Source organism: Mustela erminea, chromosome 1, assembly GCF_009829155.1.
Source record: "Mustela erminea isolate mMusErm1 chromosome 1, mMusErm1.Pri, whole genome shotgun sequence".
In the NCBI taxonomy this organism is placed as follows: Eukaryota; Metazoa; Chordata; class Mammalia; order Carnivora; family Mustelidae; genus Mustela; species Mustela erminea.
The window spans coordinates 18436091-18460614 of record NC_045614.1 but is presented as its reverse complement, the minus strand read 5'-3'; the positions used below and the strand labels follow the sequence as shown (position 1 = coordinate 18460614).

At 49.5% G+C, this 24524-nt stretch overlaps 1 protein-coding gene across 4 annotated transcripts in view; it reads left to right on the top strand.

The window, feature by feature from the left end:
* The first annotated feature begins 4731 nt into the window (after positions 1–4731).
* Positions 4732–24524, top strand: part of SHISA5 (shisa family member 5) — a 48171-nt gene continuing 28378 nt past the window's right edge. The window contains exons 1-3 of one of the 4 annotated variants that reach the window (XR_004280181.1): positions 4732–4933; positions 7147–7303; positions 21913–21996. Coding sequence is in view for 3 of the 4 variants with exons in the window: in XM_032318805.1 (XP_032174696.1) it covers positions 4864–4933; positions 7147–7303; positions 21913–21996 (311 nt within the window). In the remaining variant the exon portion in view is untranslated. Of the gene's footprint in view, positions 4934–7146; positions 7304–12901; positions 12940–21912; positions 21997–24524 lie in introns of those variants that run through there. The other 3 variants (XM_032318815.1, XM_032318805.1, XM_032318824.1) reach the window with 3 other exon arrangements.

Genomic DNA, 24524 nt, shown 5'->3' with positions numbered 1-24524 from the left:
TCCCCCCCCCCCCTGGGCACCTCCACACTTGTGTGTGCACGCACACGAGCGTGCACACGCACACAAGTGTGCTCTGTCTCTCACTCTATCTCAAATAAATACAATCTTTTTAAAAACAAAAACAGCCACCCGCCTGGGTGGCTCAGTGGGTTAAGCCTCTGCCTTCGGCTCAGGTCATGATCTCAGGGTCCTGGGATGGAGCCCTGCATCGGGCTCTCTGCTCAGTGGGGAGTCTGCTTCCCCCTCTCTCTCTGCCTCTCTGCCTACTTGTGATGTCTGATGGCCAAATGAATGAATAAAATCTTAAAAAATAAATGGGGAGCCCTTTCCATCTAGGCCTGCAGGGGCAAAGTAGGGAATGGTTACTCAAACCTGGTGTGGGCCCACGCCTTAGTCCCATTCAGTTCCTGTGATCTGTCCACCAGAGGGACCTCTCAAGTCATGCCCTCCTGTGGTCCTCTAGATAAAGGCCCAATATCTCAGCATATAGCCCTGCCAGGGACCTGGGAGAGGGGTGGCTGTGGGGTGGGGTGTGTTGACTGCAGGCAAGAGTTTGGGGAAGGAGTAGGGGAGGAGTAGCCCCACCCACACATTCTCCAACTTCCTACCTTTGCCTTCTATTTGCCAAGCCCAACAAGAAGCCCTGGAAGAGGGAGCCCCAGGACAGAGTAGGGTGGAAGGTGGACCGGGAAAGGACAGTCAAGACAAGCTGCTGCCACAGGCCCATACTATGGGCAGCACAGAGGCTTGGGGACACTGAGGCAGCCTGTCCCCTAGGGGAGTGATTCAGGGCTGGTACTCAGGGGAAAGTGATTAGTAGGTTGAAGGGGATCCTGAGGATCCCTTTCAAAGAAAAGGGTCTTTCCTTTTTCAGTTTTCTGGCATGTGCATGGCCCTTGTGCTGGTTATAGAAGACAGACCTCTACCCCAGCCTCACTGAACCCCCAGAGTAGCAGAAGACACCCACATAACCCAGGGTTTGGTGTTGGGCTGGGGAGCCACGAGGGCTGTGGGAACGTAGAGAGGAGCCCTAACTCAAACTTGACATCTTGGGAGGCTCCCTGGAGGAGGTGGTGTTTTAAACTGGGACCTAAAGGGTCAATCAGAGGGGGTGAGGGGGATGTATGTAGTGGCTGCAGAGCCAGGAAGCACAAGGAGCCCCATTTTATTGCTGGGAACAAAATTGGAGCTTTACCTTAAGAGCCATGGGGAGCCCTTGCAGGGTTTAGGGTGGTGGGGGGTGTGGGGGGCGGTGCTGGCTACTGATTTATTCTTTAGGAAGATCAAGACTGGAAGCATGGAGAGAGGTGGTGAGACCAGAGCTGGGTCAGTGGTGAAGAAAAGAATGTTCTGGAGCTGAGAGTGGCAGAGTCGGGGGAGTTGAGCACCAGTCTAGGTGACCAGGTAGAACTGAGGAGACAGGTGTGAGTTGTCCGTGGAGGCCTAGGAACTCTTGGGAGGTGCTGTCCTGGGAGTCCTTAGGGCCTGGACTATGCTGTATGGACAGGGACTCTCAGAGGCCCAGCCGGCTTCGAGAGAGAGGTGAGGGCAGGGACCTCTGGGAGCACACTGGGGAGGGGGCAAGAGGAGAGTTGTGGGTGGACAGACGGTGAGGAAGGTGAGGATAAAGTGTTCTGGGACTCCAGCAGGGAGTGCAAGGCGGAAATGTAGAGGGAGAGGGTGAGGACTTAGGGGAGGACCCTGTGGTGCCAGTGGCCTGGGACAGGGGAAGAGCAGAAGGGAGTGAGTGCGTGTGCCCTGAAGTGAGGTGTGAGCCATTCCAGGTAGACTAGACAGGGGTCGGGGGTTGGGGGGTGCAGAATTTAAGGGAGGGTCTGCTTCTAAGCAGGGAAGGGCACCGGCTGGGACCAAAAGCAAGTAGGGGAAGCCTGAGGAGACAGGCTGTCAGAGGGGTGGGTCTGAGCCCAACAGCCCCTGCTGCCTGGCCCCTCCACCCCATACACAGACGTGGTCTGACACTTTTTGGCTGAGCTAGTCCAGTTGGTCTGGGTCCTTGCATCAGGTATCCTGCGCTGGACCCTCAATCCTGTTGAATACACTTTTTTTTTTTTTTTTTTAATGTAAACTACTTGCAACGGAGGACTTGAACTCATGACCTTGAGACCAAGCGTTGTATTGGAGGGCCCTCAGTCTTGTTGAGACGCCCACGTTTGGCACAGGAAGTTTGGTTTCTGTCTCAGAGCAGCTGATTTCCCCAAGGTGGCTTATGGAAGTGACACCCCCCCACCCCCCCACCCCCACCCCACCCCTGCTTCGCAGACTTGGTGTCCTCCTCCCTCGCACAGACTCATGCCTGTCGGGGGCATGGCTGTGATTTCTCAGCCATGGGCTGTTCTTGGTGTCCAGCCCCGCCCGGTCTGCACACAGCTCTGGTTGGGCCATGGAACCCTCAACGGACTCCCCCATGAAGGCTTCCCCTATTTGTCTGTGAGATATGGGAAGATGACAGGGCATGGGGTCCCCAATCCTGAGAAGGTCAGGGAGGATGAGGCCAGGGGAGAGGCCCCTGGAGGAAGTGGGGTGGGGGTGTCAGACCAGAGAGGCCAAAGACAGGTGACAGGATGTAAGAAAGGACAATTCTTGGGTGCCTGGGTGGCTCAGTGGGTTAAGCCGCTGCCTTCGGCTCAGGTCATGATCTCAGGGTCCTGGGATCGAGTCCCGCATCGGGCTCTCTGCTCAGCAGGGAGCCTGCTTCCCTCTCTCTCTCTGCCTGCCTCTCTGACTACTTGTGATCTCTCTCTGTCAAATAAATAAATAAAATCTTAAAAAAAAAAATAAAATAAAAAAAAAAAAAAAGAAAAAAAAGAAAGGACAATTCTTTTATTTTTTTTAAATTGCCTTGGAAATGTAGGAAAACATTGCATTTCCTCCCCCCACCTTTTTTTTTTTTTTTAAAGATTTTATTTATTATTTGAGAGAGAGAGACACAGCGAGAGAGGGAGCACAAACAGGGGGTGTGGCAGAGGGAGAAGCAGGCTTCCCACAGAGCAGGGAGCCAGATGTGGGGCTCATTGAGTACCCTGGGATCATGACCTGAGCTGAAGGCAGATGCTTAACAACTGAGCCATCCAGGCACCCCATGAAAGAAAGGACAACTCTTAGGAGCTTTACTCAGGTCAGGGACTGGGTTATGAAGAGAGATCAAGTCTGTGGGAGGCAGAAGGCTGGGCACCCAGGGTGTGGAATGAGGTGGGGGAGGCTTGCTGGTCAGGTGCACGTGGAGGGGAGCGTGTGGCGGCTGTTGTCCTTGAGAAGGGGGACCTGAGCTGTGTTCAACTTCAGACTGTATTGCTGAGGGGGCGGGACAAGGCTGAGAGGTATCAGGGACGGCTCTTCATTCTGCTGGGGGACACCTCTGCTGAGTCCTGACCCCTTCCTCGCCAGGTGGTCCAGGTGGTGACCAAGCTGAGCTGTCTCCTTCCTCTTTTCACCCCCCAGCCTGGGGCACCGCACTGAGGACCTCCCAGGTGGTCCTCTGGGGTCTGTTAGTCCCAGCGATGCCCCTGTCCTCCAGTGAGAAACACACGGCAGGACACAGGGTGTATGCCCAGGCTTGGGTGCCCAGTCAGTGCGACATCTCATTTTTTCTGCCTTGAGTATGAGGTACTGCACGTGCCAGGTGTGGGGTGGGCAGCAGGTCAGAAACCCTGGGTGAAAAAATGCTGCCCATAGACTGAACACCTGTGTCCTCCCCAAATTCAGATGTTGAAATTCTAACCCCAAAGTGATGGTATTTGGAGGTGGGGCCTCTGGGAGGCGATTAGATCTTAGGGGTGGAGCTCTCATGAATGGGGGTTAGTGTCCTTAGAGAAGAGGCCCAGAGAGGTCCCTTGGTCTTTCTGCCAAGTGAAAACACAGGGAAAAGACAATCGTTTATGAACCCAGAAACTCATCAGATACAGAATCTGCTGGCTACTTGATCTTGGACTTCCCAGTTGGCAGAACTGTGGTTCCCCGAGCCTATGATGTTTTGGGATGGCATCTGGAACAGAGTCGTGGCAGGGCTCCTTCTGCATTTCCTTGGCTCTGCCCAGACCCCGACCACAGTGAAAGACAGGGTCAGGGGTAGCTACTGCCCCATCTCAAAGAGTCTTGTGTGAGCACATGGTCCTGGAACAGAAAGGAATGCAAGCCAGCCAGACTCCCCTGAGCCAGGAGGTGGCCTAGAGTGCCTGGAAGCTGCCAGTTCCCATCCTCAGAACAGCTCATCTGAACCGGGCATGCCCTGAGATGGGGGATGAGCCTGCCTGGGCTGGGGCGTAGGATGACTGTGGGGATAGAGAGGTCAACCCAGTGGATGGAGCCTCCTCAGAGTCTTTGGATTAGCATGTATTGAGTGCCTACTGTGTGCTTAGGTCTGCTCTGGACCCTCTTCTCACCACCTCACCTGGTCCCCGGCTCCCGGTGAGTCCCGAGTGAGGATCCGCCTGTGTCCTGCCTCCCAAGTGTTAGGATGCAGATTTCCCCATTCCCAGGAGATCCCCTCCGGGCCAAGGGCTGGGAACTGGGGCGCGGGGGAGGAAGGGGGCTGGAAGTATCCCGGGCACAGAAGGCGACGTCGGGGGGTGAGGGGGTGGGGCAGGAGCCGCCACCTCCTGAAGGAGCTGGAGTTTCCGCGTGGCCCCTGGACGTGGGCCTGGCCGGGAGGCTGGGAGGGGCGTCCGCTCCCCCTCCCTGGCCTCCTCTCCTCCCCTCCGCTCCCTCCTCCGGGCGGGGTTCCCGGAACAGGCCGCCAAGGGCGGGGCGAGGAAGCGGTGGCCGTACGGGTCGCTGAGGCTGCCGCCGCACCTCAACCCCTCCTGCTTCTGTCCGTCTGTCCTTCTGTCCGTCCGCCGCCCCGCCATGGCTACGCGGGTCCCCGAGCTCCGGATCCTACTGCTGCTGCTTCTGCTGCTCCCGCCGCCTCCAGGTGGTGAGCCTTGGGGGTGGGGGCAGTTTGTCCCGGTGTATCTGGGAGGGGGGGCTGCCCCATTCCTGCGTCCCTAGAGTGCACCCAGGCAGCACCGGGATCCCCACAGTGTCCCCCACCCCCAGTAACCCCGAGGCAGTTAGCCAGACCCCCAGGACCTGACCTCAGCTCCCCTTCGTGTCTGAACGGACCCTAGGAAGTTGCCACCATTGTTGTGCCCTGGGTGAGGGTGGCAGTGGTGGGGTCAGTGTTCCCTCAGATGTTCGGAAGGATTGGGTCCCCAGGGGCTGGGGTGGGAGTCCCTGCCTGGTCTTAGCCTAGGGTGATGGCGGAAGGGAGGCCTGGTCCCCTCCATCAGAGGCCTTCCCTTCAGCTCTATGTTCTGGCTGGACTCCCCCACCCGCTGCTCCCATGGCCCTTGTGTTCCTGGAGACGACTGAGGCTGGCCTCCCGGGTTGGAGGAAACACCACTGTGTGTGTTGATGGTACACTGATGATTCACAGACGGAGGAGGCCAGGCTGGGGGCCATTTCGGGGTAGGAATTGGAACAGCCCCTTGCCCAGCCAGCGGAAGCCGAGTGATCCCTCTGGGGTGAGCGGTTTCCTCAAGGAAAAAGGCTTTATTTCCTGGGGGAGCTGAATGTGGACCCGGGCTGGGAAGTGAGAAGGTAGTTCCCTGGTCCCTGGTCCCTGGTCCAGTAAGTTCTGGCAAGTCTCAGCCGGCCTGTCTGGGGCCCAGAAGAGCCTTTGTGTCCTGGGCTCTTGGCCCAAGCAAGTGGTGTGTATGTTTTTGTCCCCAGCTTAGAGGCGGAAAAGACCCTGCTGGAGGGGGGGGGGTCACCTGAGTTTCCGGTAGCGTTGGCTAGGCTGACATACCTACTACCATACAACCTACTGTTGGATGGACAGCTGGTTAGGGGAAGCCTGGGAGTGGTCAGGTCCTCTGCGCCTCCAGCTTTGCCCAGAGCAGGGTTCTGCCTGAACCTGCCAAGAACAGAGCACCCCTCCCCCGTTCCCCACCCCTTTCTAGTTATCTCTTCTCGAGGAGGTCACTTAGTGCCTCTGTCTTTGGGCCTCGCTCTGTATGTGATGCACTGACCAGGCTGGATCTCCAGACATGGCACGCCGCCCTGGGGCTCTGGCCAGTCTCGGTCTCGAGAGTCCAGGTGCTGGGCTGGGATGTTTTCTAGGCGACATAGCCATACTTCAGGGTTTATCATTAGACCTGTCCCCAGGCTACCATAATCATCTAGGTCTTGCTGGACTGGGTGTTCTGTTCGGGGTCTGTCCAGGCACAGTCTGGGACCGCCCCCCTCCTGCTGGTGGGCACTAGAGCTCTGCTCGTGTGGTCTAAGGGTGCATGGGAACATTTGGTTATAGCATCTTCCTGGAAGTTGGCAAGCCTGTGGTCTCCCAAAGCCTTGGGTCATTTCCCACACTGGTCAGCCAGGTCCTCTCAGCATGACCTGGAATACTGGAGCTCTGTCCTTACCCCAGCCTGTGGGAAGGTCCTTGGATCCCTACTCTGGCTGAGAGCCTTGTAATGGTTCTGGGGCTTGAAGTGGGGCCACTGCCTCGGAACCCTGGCCACCAGTTGCGTAAACATTTTCTGGGCATCTGCGCTTCATGGACTTTTCTGGGCTAAGCGTTTCATGGACATATATGGTGGGTATGACCATGGCCCATGGCGAGCCTGGTGTGAGGGTGTGGTCTGTGCGCGCCAGGCCCCTGCAGTCCTGTGTCTAGCAGAGACTGAGGATGCTGTGACTGAGTGGTGAGGAGAGGAAGTTAGGGGCTGAATGTGGATAGAGCTGGAAAGTTGGGGTGACCATCAAAGCCCTTGGCAGTCCAGCCCATGCTTTGTGGACCCTGGACTTGATTCTGAGGCAGTAGGGACCTGGGATGGTCCACGAGCAGGAAGTGGCCCCACTGAAGTCCCACTTAGGAAGGCCAGTCTTCCTGCAGAAGCCAAGTGGCTGGTGGGGGAGAGAGGGAGCCCGGTTAGCTGCCTCTGCTGTGGGACAGGGGAGAGGGCAAGGCAGATGGGGGCTGTGGCTAGAGGTGGCCAGTGACTGGGGTGGCTCAAAGGCCCCCCAGATGCTTGTGCCTGCTAGCAGTGATGGGGAAGGGGCTCCGTCGTATGGGCCATGGCCGAGATCTGGTGTGACGCCTGGCCCTGTGGCCTCCCGATGAACAAGGGTGCTTCTCCGCTCCAGCCCACAGTGAGGTGTGTGTGGCTTCCCGTGGACACAACTTCTTCCCAGAGTCCTGTCCTGATTTCTGCTGCGGCAACTGTTACAACCAATACTGCTGCTCCGACGAGCTGAAGAAATTTGTGGGGAACGAGGAAAGCTGCGCAGAGCCCAAGGCCAGGTGGGTGCACAGTGGTCGCAGGGTGGGAGGGCTGAGTCTGCACCCAGCAGGGGTGTGCATGAAGGAGAAGTTAGCTCTGCCCCCGGCCTCTCAGGCTCTGCAAGGTGGTAGAGCCCTGGACCAGGGATGGGGGGTGAGGGTGTGGAGACCCTGTTCTGGGCTGAACCCCACCCCCCCAGAGCTTACTCAGTTAGTCCCCTACCCTTCTCTCCCCAACCTTCGAGGGCCCCGGCTCACCCAGCTCCCTCAGTCTTGGGCTGAGCAGGTTTCCCAGGGCTGGTGGCCTCAGTCGGCCCTGTGGCTCGCCCCTGGGTATGCACCCGGACCAACAAGGTGCACCCCTTGGTGTGAGTCTACCCTATAGCAAAGCATGCACCTGGCTGGGGAAGTATGTGACTCGTGTAGGCATCATCTTGTGGGCCCTGGAGCTCAGGTCGCACCCTGCACCATGCCCGTGTCCTCTTAGTGTGGCCAGTGGATTTGCATTGCATCATGGGCTGGAAGCAAGGTCTCCTTTTGCCACATAGGGGTTTCTTTTGTGTTTGACCATAGGGATAGAGAGGGTGGAGGGGGTCCAGCTTCTCTGCTCGTGACAGGTGATCATCACTGGTCTGGACAAGACCAGCCCATGCCGTCCTATATATTTAATCTCACATACCCTTCCATTTCCCTCTCACCCCATAAGCAACCAGTCTCTATGTCATTTTCACTGTTTGTGATTGATTGATTGATTGTTTGATTGATTGATTTTTAAGTTAAAGTTCTTTAAACTCTGCACCCAACCTAGGGCTCAAACTCACTACCCCAGGATATAGAGTTGTGTGGTCTACTGATGGACCATCAGTTTTGGAAAGTCTACATTGTTTTGTGGATGCAAGGAACACCCTTACTTTTTGCATTTGGCTCAGGGTTTATAAGACCCAGTCATACTGCACTGTGTGCATCTGGCCTATGTCCACCCCTGTGGTGTTATTCTCTGGGGTGTGAGTATTAAGCTTGCTGTCATAGATGATTGCTGTAAGCATCTTCCTCTTTTTTACGGAACCATGTGAGAATTTCTTGGAAGTGTACACGGGAGCAAATTGCCAGGAGAGTGAGATGTATGTAGGACTTCTAAGGTGTTCTTGGGAATGGCAGCCCCAGGCTACATACCAGCCTACCTAGATTCCTGATGGATCAGAGTCCCCCCTTTCACTGGAAGTGAACACCTTTTGTTGTCCTTACATTTTTACATGAGTCTTTTAAAGAAAATCCATTCCAGTAATTTTTTTTTTAAATACATGAGCATTTCATTTTAATTTATGTAATTATTGGTGTTCTGGGATTTTATTTGCCATCTTATTTTGCGCTTTTTATTGCTCTCTTCTATTCTCTATTTCTTTCTTCTTCCCTTACCATATTGTTTTGCTTTGTTCTTACTCCATTTTTTCTCTTCTATTCTTTACTTCTTTTACCTTCTGTATTCCTTTATTCCTTTTTCTTGCCTTGTCGCACAGGCTGGGACTTCCAGTGCAATGTTGAGTAGAAGTGGTGAGAGCAGATCTCCCTGTCTGGGTCTCAATTTTAGGGAGAAAATATACAGGATTAGGTATGATGCTAGCTATAGCTTTTTCATTGGTGGCCTCTATCAGATTGAGGAAGTTGCCTTCTATTTCTAGTTTGCTTGGACTTGAAGCGATCTTGAATTTTGTCAAATAGTTTCCCTGCATCTGTATTTTTTTAAATTAATTTAGTTATTTTTTTTAATTAATCTTTTTGATGGTACTGTAAGTAGTGTAGTTTAGAATTCTTGTTATTTATTGATATAAAGGCAATACATTTTTATAAATTGACCTTGTATCCAGAGACTTTACTAAATTTATGTATTAATTTGAGTGATTTTAATAAAAACTTCTTAAGAATTTTCTACAGAAATGGTCACATCATGTGTAATTAATGTTTTATTTCTTCCATTCTAATTCTTATACTTTTAATTAATTTTTCTTGCTTTATTGCACTGGCTAGGATATCTAGTGCAGTGTTGATTGGAAGTGATGATAGCATTCTTGTCTCAGGGGAAGGCTTTCATCATTTCATGATTAAAAATAGTTAAATAAAATATTTTTAAAAAGGGGGGAGGCGCCTGGGTGGCTCAGTTGATTAAGCTGCTGCCTTCAGCTCAGGTTGTGATCCCAAAGTCCCAGGATCGAGTCCTGCATTGGGCTCCCAGCTCCATGGGGAGTCTGCTTCTCCCTCTGACCTTCTCCCCTCTCGTGCTCTCTCTCACTCTCTCTCTCTCAAATAAATAAATAAAATCTTTAAAAAAAATAATGTTTACTGTAGTTTTTTTTTAAGATACCTTTTATTAGACTAAGGAAAGATTTTATTTATTTATTTGACAGGCAGTGAGAGAGGGAACACAAGCAGAGGGAGTGGGAGAGGGAGAGGCAGGCTTCCTCCCGAGCAGGGAGCCCAATGTGGGGCTGGATCCCAGAACCCTGGGATATGACATGAGCCAAAGGCAGATGCTTCATGGCTGAGCCACCCAGGTACCCGGTTTCTGCTAATCTGATAGTGATACTAAGAACTCTTTTTTTTTTTTAATAAATTCTTGGTGCCCTTTATAGATTTACTTTTTTTTAAAAATATTTTTTTATTTTTATTTATTTGACAGAGAGAGATCACATGTAGGCAGAGAGGCAGGCAGAGAGAGGAAGGAAAGCAGGCTCCCTGCTGAGCAAAGAGCCCAATGCGGGGCTCGATCCCAGGACCCTGAGATCATGACCTGAGCTGAAGGCAGAGGCTTTAACCCACTGAGCCACTCAGGCGCCCCTAGATTTACTTATTTATTGTGAGAGAGAGAGAGACAGAGTGTGTGTGCGCATGAGTGGTGGCGAGGGGCAGGGAGAGGTAAGGAGAGAATTTTTTTAAAAAGATTTATTTATTTATTTATTTAACAGAGAGAGGGAGAGAGAGAGAGAGAGAGAGAGATAGAGAGATCACAAGTAGGCAGAGGCAGGCAGAGAGAGAGAGGGGGAAGCAGGCTTCCCGCCAAGCAGAGAGCCCGATGTGGGGCTCGATCCCAGGACCCTGAGATCATGACTTGAGCTGAAGGCAGAGGCTTAACCCACTGAACCACCCAGGCGCCCCAACGAGAGAATTTTTAAAAAAACATTTTACTTAGGGACACCTGGGTGGCTCAGTTGGTTAAGCAGCTGCCTTCGGCTCAGGTCATGATCCCAGCATCCTGGGATCGAGTCCCACATCGGGCTCCTTGCTCGGCAGGGAGCCTGCTTCTCCCTCTGCCTCTGCCTTCCATTCTGTCTGCCTGTGCTCACTCTCTCTCCCTCTCTCTGGCAAATAAATAAAATCTTAAAAAAAAACCAAAAAAACAAAAAAACATTTTACTTATTTATTTGACAGAGAGAGTGAGATCACAAGTAGGCAGAGAGGCAGACAGAGAGAAAGGGGAAGCAGGCTACCTGCTGAGCAGAGAGCCAGACACGGGGCTTGATCCCAGGACCCTGAGATCATGACCCAAGCCGAAGGCAGAGGCTTAACCCACTGAGCCACCCAGGTGCCCCTAAAGAGAGAATCTTAAGCAAACTCCCTGCTGAGTGCAGAGCCTGACTTGGGGCTTGATCTCAGAACCCCAAGGTCATGACCCGACCCGAAATCAAGAGTCGGGCACTTAACTGACTGAGCCACCCAGGTGCCTCTCCTTGGTGCCTTTTATTTTTTTAGAATTTTTAAAAGATTTAATTAATTTATTTGACAGAGAGAGTGAGAGAGCACAAGCAAGGGGAGCAGCAGAAGGAGAGGGAGAAGCAGGCTCCCTGCTGACCAGGGAGCCCAGTGTGGGACTGTGGGACTCCATCCCAGGACCCTGGGATCATGACCTGTGCTGAAGGCAGATACTTAACCATTTGAGCCCAGGCGCCCCACCTTGGTGCCTTTTAAAAGAAACATATTTCTGGGGCTCCTGGCTGGCTCAGTCGGAAGAGCATAGGACTCTTGATCTTGGGTTCGAGTTCAAACCCCATGTTGGGGATAGAGATTACTTAAATAAATAAAATTTTAAATGGAACATATTTCTTTTGGGTAAATATCTAGGAGTCAGATTGCCAAGTCATTGGGTACACGTGTTCAGCTTTGGCAGATACGCCCAGTTTTCTTTTTTCTTTTCTTTCTTTATTTATTTAGTTATTTAGTTTTGACAGAGATCAAAAGTAAGCAGAGAGGCAAGGCAGAGAGAGAGGGGGAAGCAGGCTCCCTGCTGAGCAGAGAGCCCGATGCGGGGGCTCGATCCCAGGACCCTGAGATCATGACCTGAGCCGAAGACAGAGGCTTAACCCACTGAGCCACCCAGGCGCCCCTACCCCCAGTTTTCTAGCATTGTTGTAGTGTTTATGCTCTTACCAGCCGTGTATGAGAGTTCCAGTTTGCTGTGCCTCCTCTGAAAACTTGGCATTGTAAATCAGTTTTTAAAAATTGAGGTATAATTACATGTAATAAAATGCACAAGTCTTAATGTTTCAGTTTGATCAGTTTTAATAAATGCATATTTCTCACCTGTAGTACCTCAGTCAAGATCTAGATAATTTCTATTTCCTAGAAGGTTTTAATTTTAGTAATTTTGGTGAATGTATGGTAAGACCTCTTTTTAATTTTTTTTTTTAAAGACTTTTTTTTTTTTTAAGATTTTATTTATTTATTTGACAGACAGAGATCACAAGCAGGCAGAAAGGCAGGCAGAGAGAGAGAGAGAGAGAGAGGAGGAAGCAGGCTCCCCATGGAACAGAGAGCCTGATGCGGGGCTTGATCCCAGGATCCTGTGATCATGACCTGAGCCGAAGGCAGTTGCTTAACCAGCTGAGCCACCCAGGCACCCCTGTGTTGTTTTCTTTTAAGATTAAGTGTTTTGAAATTTATTGAGATTCATTTTATGACCCAGCATATACTATACCTTGGTAAATGTTTCATATGAACTTGAAAAATGGTATATTCTGCAGTTGTTGGGTGTAGTGCTTTTAGAAGTGTCAGGTCAAGTTGGTTGATAATAGTGTTTAGATCTTTTCTGTCCTTGTGGGCTTTGTCTGCTTGTTTTATTGATTACTGAGAGACCACAGATATGTTCATTCTTCTTTTAGTTCTGTCAATATTTGCTTTGTGAATTCTGATGCTTTGTTATTCAGTGCATACATATTTAGGATTAGTTTGACTTTCTTTTTTCTTTTCTTTTTTTTTTTTTTTTAAGATTTTATTTATTTGACAGAGTGAGAGATCACAAGTAGGCAGAGAGGCAGGCAGAGAGAGAGGAGGAAGCAAGCTCCCCGCTGAGCAGAGAGCCCCATATGGAACTCTATCCCAGGACCCCGAGATCATGACCTGAGTTGAAGGCAGAGGCTTAACCTCTTGAACCACCCAGGCGCCCCTGGTTTGACTTCTGATAAAGTGTTCATTTTATCATGTGTAATGTCCCTCTTTATTTCTTGTAATACTATTGTAAACCTTAAAGACAGTTAAGTATTTTAATTGGTTTTGACAGTGAATATTTATTTACATTTATCCATATCTCTGTCTTCTCTGCTGCTGCTTCTTGCTTCCTACATCTTTAAGCCTCGGCTGAGATCGGGTTCCTTCTACATCTCATGCAGGTATGCTGGTGTCATATTTTCTGTTTTTGTTTCTCTGAAAAATGTCTTTATTTCACCTGCATTCTTAAAGGATATTTTTCCTGGTTATAGATTTCTAGGTCGGCAGCTGTCAACTTCTCTCAGCACTTTAAAGCTTTCATTCCATTGTCTTGTCTTTTCTATTTACTTATTTTTTAGTAATCTCTATACCCAGTGTGGGGTTTGAATTTATGACCTTGAGTTACTTTTCTGCCTGAGCCAGCCAGGCGTCTCATTCCATTCCATTGTCTTCTGATTTCTGTTGTTTCTGTGGAGAAACCAGTTAACAGATTAATTATTGCTCCTTTGCAAGCAACATGTTTTTTTCTGACTACCTTTTTTTTTTTTAATTTAAAAAATTTTTAATTTTTAAAAAATTTTTAAAATTTTTTTAGGTTTTTTTTTTTTTTTTTTGGTTTGTTTATTTATTTGACAGACAAAGATACAAGTAGGCAGAGAGAGGCAGGCAGAGAGAGAGGGGGAAGCAGGCTCCCCGATGAGCAGAGATTCTGATGTGGGGCTCCATCCCAGGACCCTGAGATCATGACCTGAGCTGAAAGCAGAGGCTTAAACACTGTGCCACCCAGGCACCCCCTGACTACCTTCTTTTTAAACTTTTTATTTTTTAAAGATTTTATTTATTTATTTGTTTGAGAGAGAAAGAGAGAGAGCGTGTGCGCATGTGTGTGTGTGAGCCAGGGGAGGTTCTGAGAGAGAAAGAGAGAGTGAATCTCAAGCAGACTCCTCATAGAGTGGGGAGACTTATGTGGGGCTCGATCCCACTACCCTGAGATCATGAACTAAACTGAAATCAGGAGTCAGATGCTCAACTGACTGAGCCACTGAGGTGCGCCTTTGACGACTTTTAAAATTTTTCTTTGTATTTGGTTTTCAGCAGTTTTGCTGTGATGTTCCTGGGTATGGCTTTGTGGTGGTTGGGGTTCACAGTACTTCTTTTTTTTTTTTTAAGATTTCATTCATTTATTTGACAGACAGAGATCACAAGCAGGCAGAGAGGCAGGCAGAGAGAGAGGAGGAAGCAGGGTCCCCGCTGAGCAGAGAGCCTGATGCGGGGCTCAATCCCAGGACCCTGGGATCATGACCTGAGCTGAAAGCAGAGGCTTTAACCCACTGAGCCACTAAGGCGCCCCCCTCCTTTTTTTAAGACTTTTTTCTTTATTTATTTGACAGACAGAGATTACAAGTAGGCAGAGAGGCAGGCAGAGAGAGAGGGGGGAAGCAGGCTCCCCGCTGAAGCAGGCTCCCCAGAGAGCCTGATGTGGGGCTCGATCCTAGGACGCTGAGATCATGACCCAAGCTGAAGGCAGAGGCTCAACCCACTGAGCCACACAGGCGCCCCCACACTACTTCTTGAATTGTTACTTTTTTCTTCAGTTTTGAAAAATTGGCAGCCGTTATCTCTTTAAAGATTGCTTCTGCTCCATTTTCTTACTCTTTTCCTTTTAGGACCCTAATTACACATATGTAAGACCTCTTGTAAACCTCTTATATTTCATATCTTGCCCACCATCTTCTGTCTTTACGTTTACTGTCTTTTTGTGTCTCTGAGCTTCAGTCTACGTGTATTAGACCTATTCTCCAGTTTATGAATTGTATCTTCAGCCGTGTCTAATAAATTATGAATTTGTAGTATTCCTTTTTAGTTCTAGAATTTTTTTTTTTTTTAAAGATTTTATTTATTTATTTGACAGAGAGAGATCACAAGCAGGCAGAGAGGCAGGCAGAGAGAGAGGAGGAAGCAGGCTCCCTGCTGAGCAGAGAGCCCAATGCGGGGCTCGATCCCAGGACCCTGGGATAATGACCTGAGCCGAAGGCAGCGGCTTAACCCACTGAGCCACCCAGGCACCCCTAGTTCTAGAATTTTTGTTTCTTCTTTTATATTTCATGTTCTCCTGAAGTGCTCAATTTTTTCTTTGATCTCCTTGAACTGTGTATGTGGTGGTGTTTAATATCAGTGGCTTTGCTATTTGAGGCCCCGTGGGTACTTCTGTGGTCAGTTACCTGTGGTCACTTGTGTTGTATTCATGCTGTCTTGTGTCCTCATGTTTCTGAAACTTTTTGATAGTGTGCCTGATGTCACATTTACAAAATTGATTGTAGAAATTTGGAGCCCAGGACTTCTTCCAGGGAGAATTTGTGTTGCTTTTGCCAAGGTCACAGCACTCTTAAGACCGTCTTGGCCTGGGACCCCCTGGGTGGCTCAGTTGGTTAGGCCTCTGCCTTCAGCTCAGGTCATGATCCCAAAGTCCTGGGATGGAGCAGGCTCCTTGCTCAGGGGGGATCCTACTTATCCCTCTGCCTGCCACTCGCCTCGCTTGTGCTCTCTCTCTGTCTCTCTCTCTGACAAATACATAAAATCTTTAAAAAAAAAACCATGTTGGGGCGCCTGGGTGGCTCAGTGGGTTAAGCTGCTGCTTTCGGCTCAGGTCTTGATCTCAGGGTCCTGGGATCGAGTCCCGCGTCGGGTTCTCTGCTCAGCAGGGAGCCTGCTTCCCTCTCTCTCTCTCTCTCTCTGCCTGCCTCTCTGCCTCCTTGTGATCTCTGCCTGTCAAATAAGTAAATAAATAAAATCTTTAAAAAAAAAAAAAAACCATGTTGGCCTAAATGCAGACGGAGACAGAGGATTAGAAACTGAGCTGTCTGCTCACTTCCTCCCTTCTTCTCGGGGTGTCAGGGCACAGCTTTTGAGGTCTCATCCCAAGTGAGTGGGAATCACTGGGGCCTGCCCACCTGGTGGACTCTGGGTCTAATCTCTATTACCTGAGACCTTCAGAGAACAGGGCCTCAGGTGCCAGCCTTATTTCCATGGATCTTTCTTTCTAGCCTCCCACACACCAGCTTGGTTTCCTTTGCTCTGTTATTGCTCATCAAAGCCTACACAATGATTTTTTTTTTTTTTTTTTTTACTTTTATTTAAGAATTCTCTGTATCCGACGTGGGGTTTGAACCCATGACCCTGAGATCAAGAGTTGCATGCTTTTCCGGCTCTCTGCTCAGCGGGGAGCCTGCTTCCTCCTATCTCTCTCTGCCTGCCTCTCTGCCTACTTGTAATCTCTCTCTGTCAAATAAATAAATAAATAAATCTTTAAAAAAAAAAAAAAAGAGTTGCATGCTTTTCCAAACTGAGCCAGCCAGATGCCCCTGCACACTGGTTATTTATTTATTTATTTTTAAAGATGTTATTTGTTTATTTGACAGAGAGGAGACAGTGAGAGAGGGAACACAAGCAAGGGGAGTGGAAGAGGGAGAAGCAGGCTTCCCGCAGAGCAGGGAGCCCGATGTGGATCTCCATCTCAGGACCCTGGGATCATGACCTGAGCCAAAGGCAGACGCTTAACGACTGAGCCACCCAGCCGTCCTGCACATTGGTTTTTAAAAAAATGTTTTCTCCTCAGCTTTACTTTTCCTTCAAGTTTAGGATATAATTGTTCCTAATGCTTTTTAATTTATTTTGTTTTACATTTAATTTTGGAAATTTTCAATATATACAAAAGCAGAGAGAATAATATAATAACTGTACATATCCATCACCTGCTTCCATAGTCACCAACACTTTGACACTGTTATTCCATATACCTCCCCCCATTTTTTTCTGATCATTTTAAAACAAAATAAAAATTAAAACATCATAAATATTTCTCCCAGGGACTCCTGGATGGCTCAGAGGGTTGAGCATCCAACTCTGGATTTTGGCTCAGGTCATGATCTGGGTCCAGGGATCCAGCCCTGAGTTGGGCTCTGCACTTAGTGGGGAGGCTGCTTGAGATTCTCCCTCCCTATGCTCCTTCCCCTGCACGCTTGCGCGCGCGCGCTCGCGCGCGCGCTCTCTCTCTCTCTCTCTCAAATAAATAAATAAATAAGTCTTTAAAAAAATGTCTCCTTAAATGTTAGTTTTTTTTTTTTTTTTTAAGATTTTATTCATTTATTTGACAGACAGAGATCACAAGTAGGCAGAGAGGCAGGCATAGAGAGAGGAGGAAGCAGAGTCCCCGCTGAGCAGAGAGCCTGATGTGGGGCTCGATCCCAGGACCCTGGGATCATGACCGGAGCCAAAAGCAGAGGCCCACTGAGCCACCCAGGTGCCGCTTACAAGTTCTTTATAAATAAATATAACCATGATTATATTTGGCATAATTAACAGTAACTCATTAATAATTTTCAATGCCAGTCTGTCTTTAGCTGCCACCACTTGTTCCAAAGTGCCTTCTCACGGGTGGCTTGTTCCAATCAGAATCCAAAGAAGGTTATTATTGTTATTCTTCTTAAATTGAAGTATAGTTGAATACAATATTTTGTTAGTTTCAGGTATATATCATAGTGATTCAATATTTTCAAATGTTACAAAGTGATCCCCACGATCAGTGTAGTTACCATCTGTCACCATACAAAGTTACTGCAATATTATTGCCTGTGTTCGCTGTTAAGTACATTACATCCCTGTGGCTTTTTTATTTTATGACCGCAGATTTGTACCTCTTAATCCCCTTCGCCTCTTTCACCCGCCCAGCCCCCAGCTGGCCCTCCCTCTGTAACCACATCTTTGTTTCCTGTATTGATGAGTCTCTCTGTTTTGGTTTGTTGTTTGCTAAATTCCACACAGAAAGGAAATCATACGGTATTTCTTTCTCTGTCTCATTTCAGTTTGCATCATACCCTTTGGCTCCATCCATGTTGTGGAAAATGGCAAGATTTCTTTCTTTTTTTTGTGGCTGAGTAATATTCTGTTGTGTGTGTATGTCTCCCATCTTCATTTTCCACTAATCTACCAATCAACACCTAGGTTGCTTCCTTTTCCTGACTATTATAAACAACTCTGCAATGAACATAGGGGTGTACATATCTTTTCAAATTGGTGTTTTCGTTTTCTTCAGATAAATACCCAGAAGTGGAATTGGTTATGTACGGATTTTGTAGTATTTCTGTTTGTAACCAGTTAGGGGGAACCTCCATGCTGTTTCCCCACAGTGGCTGCACCAGTTCGAATTCCTATTAACAGCGCACCTGGGCTCCCCTTTTTCCACATGCTCCACAGTACGTGTTGTTCTTTGTCTTTTTGATACTAGCCAATGAAGTTATAACTTTTTTTTTTCATTTTTCAAAAGTTTCTTTATTTTAAAGTGAGAGAGGAGAGGGCGGTGGGAAGGGGCAGAGGGAAAGGCGGGAGAGTCTCAAGCAGACTCTGCAGCGAGCATGAAGCCTCTGTGGGGCTTGAACCCACGGCCCTGAGATCACGAACTGAGCCAAAACCAAGAGTCAGATGCTCAACAGCTGTGCCAACCAGGCATCCCTGAAGTGATTACTTTCTTTCTTTTTTTTTTTTTTTGGAAGAGGGAAACAATTTTTTTTAAAGATTTTATTCATCTGTTTCTTGGAGAGAGAGTCCACAAGCAAGGGAAGCAGCAGGCAGGTGGAGAGGGAGAAGCAGACTCCCCGCTGAGAATGGAGCCCAATGAGGGCTCCATCCCAGGACCCCAGGATCATGACCTGAGCCAAAGGCCAACGCTCAGTTGCTCAATCGACTGAGCCATCCACCTGCCCCTGAAGTTATTACTTTTTTTTTTAAATAAAATATTTTATTTTTTTGATAGGGAGAGATCACAAGCAGGCAGAGAGGCAGGCAGAGAGAGAGGGAAGAAGCAGGCTCCCTGCTGAGCAGAGAGCCCGATGCAGGGCTCGATCGCAGGACCCTGGGATCATGACCTGAGCCGAAGGCAGAGGCTTTAACCCACTGAGCCACCCAGGCGCCCCCTGAAGTTATTACTTTTAAAGTCTTCGTTGTACCTGTAGTTCTTTCCTCTTTTTTATTATGCATTTTTTTCTTTTTTTTTCTTCTCTCCTTGATGAGTCTTGCCAGAAGGCCTGCCAACTTTGGATTTTTAAATCTTTTGTATTTTTTTTTTTGTGTGTGGTTGTTGTTCTTTTTTATTTTTATTTTTATTTTATTTATTTTTTTGAAAGATTTTATTTGTTTGTTAGAGAGAGAGACAGAGCGCAAGCACAGGCAGACAGAGTGGCAGGCTAAGGCAGAGGGAGAAGCAGGCTCCCTGCCGAGCAAGGAGTCTGATGTGGGACTCGATCCCAGGACGCTGCGATCATGACCTGAGCCGAAGGCAGCCACTTAACCCACTGAGCCACCCAGGCGTCCCATGTTCTTTTTTATTTTTGTGCTTTATTTTATTAAATCCCTTTATTATCCCTTTATTAATCCCTTCCTTATTTGGGGGATTGGCTCTATTAGTTTTCCCTCACCTTCTTGAGTTTAATATTTTACTTTTAAAGATAAATAAATTTCTGGGGCAGCTGGGGGGCTCTTTCGGTTGAACATCTGACTCTTGATTTCAGTTTGGCTCATGGTCTCAGGGCCGTGAGATCGAGCCCCGCATCAAACTCTGTGCTCTGGGAGGAGTCAGCTTGAGATTCTTTCCCTCTCCCTCTGCCTTTCCTCCTGCCTATATACTTTCTTTCTCTCTGTGTGATAAATCAATCTAAAAAAAAAAAAAAAAGATAATTTCCCTCTAATAACTGCATTAGCTGTGTTTTTTACCTGTTTTATTTTAACCTGTTGTATTTTTGTTATCCAATTTTACTAATTTCTCTCTCTCTCTAAGATTTTATTTATTTATTTGTGAGAGAGAGAGAGAGAGAGAGAGAGAATGAGAGGGGAGTGGGTCAGAGGGAGAATCAGACTCCCTGCTGAGCAGGGAGCCCAGTGCGCAGGCTCGATCCTGGGACTCTGGATCACAACCCGAGCTGAAGGCAGGCACCTAACCAACTGAGCCACCGAAGTGCCCAGTTTTATTAATTTTTTAATTTCTTTTTCTTTTACTTGGCACAATTTTATTTATTTTTTTCTTCCAGATTTGTATTTAAATTTTGGTTAGTTGACATAGAGCATAATCCTGGTTTCATGAGTAGAATTTAGTGATTCATTACTTAAAAACAGCACCCAGGGCTCATCATAAAAAGTGCCCTCCTTGGGGTGCCTGGGTGGCTCAATCGTTAAACATCTGCCTTTGACTCAGGTCATAATCCTAGGATTCTGGGATCAAGCCCCATATCGGGCTCCCTACTCAGCGCAAAGCCTGCTTCTCCCTCTCCCACTCCCCCTGCTTGTGTTTCCTCTCTCGCTATCTCTCTGCCAAGTAAATAAATAAATAAATATTTTAAAAAAGTGCCCTCCTTAATGCCCATCACCCATCTAGCCCATCCCCCACCCATCTTCCTCCATTAACCCTCAGTTTGTTCTCTGTAGTTAAGAGTCTTTTATGGTTGGGGCGCCTGGGTGGCTCGGTGGGTTGGGCCGCTGCCTTCGGCTCCGGTGGTGATCTCAGGGTCCTGGGCCCGCGTCCGGCTCTCTGCTCAGCGGGGAGCCTGCATCCCTATCTCTCTCTCTCTGCCTGCCTCTCCATCTACTTGTGATTTCTCTCTGTCAAATTAATAAATAAAATCTTTAAAAAAAAAAAAAGTCTCGGGGCACCTGGGTGGCTCAGTGGGTTAAAGCCTCTGCCTTCGGCTCAGGTCATGATCCCAGGGTCCTGGGATCAAGCCCTGCATCAGGCTCTCTGCTCAGCAGGGAGCCTGCTTCCCTTCCTCTCTCTCTGCCTACTTGTAATCTCTGTCTGTCAAATAAAATAAATAAAATCTTTAAAAAAAAAAAAAAGTCTCTTATGGTTTACCTCCCCCTCTCTCCTTCTCTCTTGCTTTTCCCTTCTTACACGTTCTTCTGTTTTGTTTCCTAAAATCCACATATGAGTGAAATCATGTGATATTTGTCTTTCTCTGACTGACTTATTTCACTTAGCATAATACATTAGCTCCATCCACATCATTGCAAATGGTAAGATTTCATTCTTTTTGATGGCTGAGTAATATTCTGTTGTTTAGATATGTTACATCTCTTTTTTCTTTTTTTTTTTTTTTAAGATTTTATTTATTTATTTGATAGAGAGAGAGAGATCACAAGTAGGCAGAGAGATAGGCAGAGAAAGAGGGGGAAGCAGGCTCCCTGCTGAGCAGAGAGCCTGATGCAGGGCTCCATCCCAGGACCCTGAGATCATGACCTGAGCCCAAAGCAGACGCTTAACCCCCTGAGCTACCCAGGTGCCCCTACATCTTTTTTTTTTTAATATTTTATTTTTTTATATTTTTGTTTGAGAATGAGGGAGAGAGTGTGTGTGTGCCCACATGCACAAGTGTGGGGAGGGGCAAAGAGAGAGAAGCTGGCTCCCTGCTGAGCAGGAAGCCCTACTCAGGGTTCCATCCCAGGACCCTGAGATCATGACCTGAGCTAAAAGCAGACGCTTAACCCAACGGCACACCCCTGGTGCCCCGATATACCACATTGTTTTTATCCATTCATCAGTCAGTGGACACTTGGGCTCTTTCCACAATTTAGCTATTGTTGATAATGCTGCTGTAAACATCAGGGTGCATGTGCCCCTTTGAATCTGTATTTTTATATTACATATTTCTTAATTTACTTTATAATTTCTTATTAAGGCACATTATTTTTGCTGCCTTTTTTTTTTTTTTTGGTAGCGTGTTAGTTTCTCAAGGTGTGAGTTATGTTCAGTATTTCTTTTTTCATTTCGTCGCACAGTAGTCTTCCTTTGCTGATTTCTAACTTCATGGCACTGTGGTTGGAGAAGATAGCTTTGTGTGGTGCCCATCTTTTCAGATCGATGGAGCCTCTTTTTGTAGCCTTGTATGTAGTGTCTACTGGAGAATGTTCTGGGTACACCTGAGAGGAGTGTGTGGCCTTATAGCCTGAGATCCTGGGGAGTGTGATAGTCCTCCTCAGGAGGCCTTGAGGAGTCTTCTGTGGCCCGTACAGGATTGGTTCTTGTGCATTTTGTGTGTGTGCTGAGGTAGTGTTTGTTCCTGGTGTGCTGGGTAGGGCTTGTGTGTGTCAGTCATGAAGCTTTCTCTTTTCAGTGTGTTTGCCGGTACAGAGCCCCTGGAGCAGCTGGGCTCGGCACTGAGGTTCCGTTCCAGCTTGGACAGCGACCCCATGTCAGGGTAAGTAAAACCTGCAGGCAGGGTCCATCTTCCTGGTGGGTGACAAGGGTCTCAGTGGGCTAGAGTGAGGGCTGTGGGTACTGGGATGCCACAGAGGCATTGTAGTGGGGCCCCAGAGTAGCTGACTAACAGGTTCCCTGATCCTTAGGTTGGAAAGTCGAGTCCTCATCATTGTGGACTGGGGATGGGGGGCTGTGGTTGACAGTTGAAAGGCCAAGTGTAGGGGGTCTGTATTGATCTAGGTGATGGGGTGGGCACTGGTGACTGATGGGGAACGAGTGGTGGTGTGGAGGTGATGGAGTTGATGGTGGTGATGGTGATGGTATGATGGTGACAGTGATGGTGTGATGGTGACAGTGACAGGGAGATGGTGATAGTGACAGGGTGATAGTGGTGACAGTGACAGTGATGGTGTAATGGTGACAGTGACAGGGCAACGGTGACAGTGGTGGGGTGATGGTGGTGACAGTGATGGGGCGATGGTGACAGTGATGCGGTGATGGTGATAGTGACAGGGGAGATGGCGGTGACAGGGATGGGGCAATGGTGGTGACAGGGATGGTGTGACCGTGGTGATGGGGATGGGATGATGGTCGTGATGGGTGACGGTTATGATGGTGGCAGGGTGACGGTGGTGACCACGACAGGGCGATGGTGGGTCAGGTGGTAAAGACGCTGGGATATTGATACGCCTGGTCCCTGTGTCAGGGCCTGTGAGCCATGGTTGCTGTGTCAGGGCCCTTCTGTCGGGCCAAGGAACAAGGCTGTCTCCCAAACCTCAGTTCCCTTGGCCAGGTTCCTGCTCTGTCCTGGTGCCACCGACGGGTGTTGTGACGCACCCTTCACGTGGGCGGAGCCAGCGTGCAGCCACGTGTATATTTTCCTGGTGGGGTCTGTTCCACGTGCTGCCTGCCTCGGCCCTGGTGGGTCTAGAAGCCCCCCTCAGGAGATCTGCACAGGCCTTGCCCCCCCCTTGGGAGGAAGGCCGTTAGGGCTCCGGGCCCACATGGGAGTCCAGGTATGCACCTGCCCTTTCTGCCCTGCGGGGCTGGGTGGGTGCGGGGTCTCACTGGCCACAGTGGAATCAGGACAGGGCTCCCGGGACGGGGGAGGGAAGAGGTACAGCCTGTGGGCCCTCCTCAGAGCCCAAGGCCCGGCCTTGGCCCTCTGGTCTGTGGGCGGGTCCTTCGCCCTTGGCTGATGGGAGAATGACACCCTGATGAGCCCCTCCCTCCGCATGCAGGGGGCGCCCTTCCTTGGCTGAGTCCCCGAACTGTGGGCTTTCTGACAGCCCCACAGGACCTCCTGCTGTCCAGCCAGCGTGGGCCTGGGGCAGCCCGGGAGTGGGCCTTGTCCTGAGGACAGTGGAGTGTTCTGGGCAGTGCTGGTCTGAGCGGTGTTTAGGAAGGAGACCATTCTGGCTGCTCCAGGGAGGATGAGACTGGGAGGGGGTGGCGGCCATGGCTTCCCAGTCCCAGGTGTTGGGAGCTGGAGGGAGACTGGGCTTGGTGCAGGGAGGTGAGTGCCTGGCCTCTGCCCTGGTGATGGGGACCGGAGGTCCAGGCCTGTGAAAGGAATTGGGACCAGGAGGGGGGCCAGGGTGAGGGGCTCAGGTTGGGTGGCAGGAGTGTGCCGAGGACTGAATCTGAGGGTCAGCAGCATTTGAAGAAGGGCCTCGGGAGATGCTGAGAGGGAGGGTTCAGAGAAGCAGAAGGAAAGAGGAAGATGCGTGGGCTGTGGGCTGTTGAGGAATGTGGACTCCCTACCACAGAGGCCGTGGCACCCTTGGCAGGAGTCGTTCAGTGCAGCGGACTGAAGAGTGAGCCGGAAACGTGTAGGGTAAAGTGAGTGTGGAGGCTTCAGGGAGCCACTGGGCTGTGAACTCCAGACCGGAGTTGGAGGAGGAGTCAGGGTGAGGAAGGGCTTCTTGGGTGTTGGTAGAGACTTGAGCTCAGAGAGGGGACAGAGGGGACATTGCAGAACCAGGTCCCCGAGGGGCACGGGAGGAGAGGCTGCCGGGGCTGGTGGCTGCAGCGAGGTGACTGGGTGTGAGCACAGGAGCACCTGTTCCTGCCCGAGGTGTGCGCACAGAACGGGGGCTGGTGGGAGGTGTGCACGCGCCTGTGTGTGCGGGGGGTGCCTGCTGCCTCCCGCCCGGCTGTCCTGCCCACTGGGGAGCGTGGGTGACGGCAGTCGTGCTACCCCATCTCTCCCTCCTTGCCTTCTGGCCAGCGCCCCTGTGTCTCGCTCAGCACCTGCCTTATACAAGTTTAGGGCTTGGGAAGCAGCCAGAAGGGCAGGCTCACCAATGACACATCTGTGTGCTGCCCTGTTGGCCAAGGACACTGTTTCTCTGCTGGAGTGTTGCTCTGTGGTGGGGTTCATCCCCTGCTGCCCAGGCCATGGCTGGAGCTTCAGGAAAGCTTCAGTGGGGGCAGAAAACCCCCCACATCTCCCTCTGTGGGTAACTCCTTGGGTTCTGCAAGAATGAGGCCCCAGGTCAGAGCATAGGGACCCAGAGGAGGTCT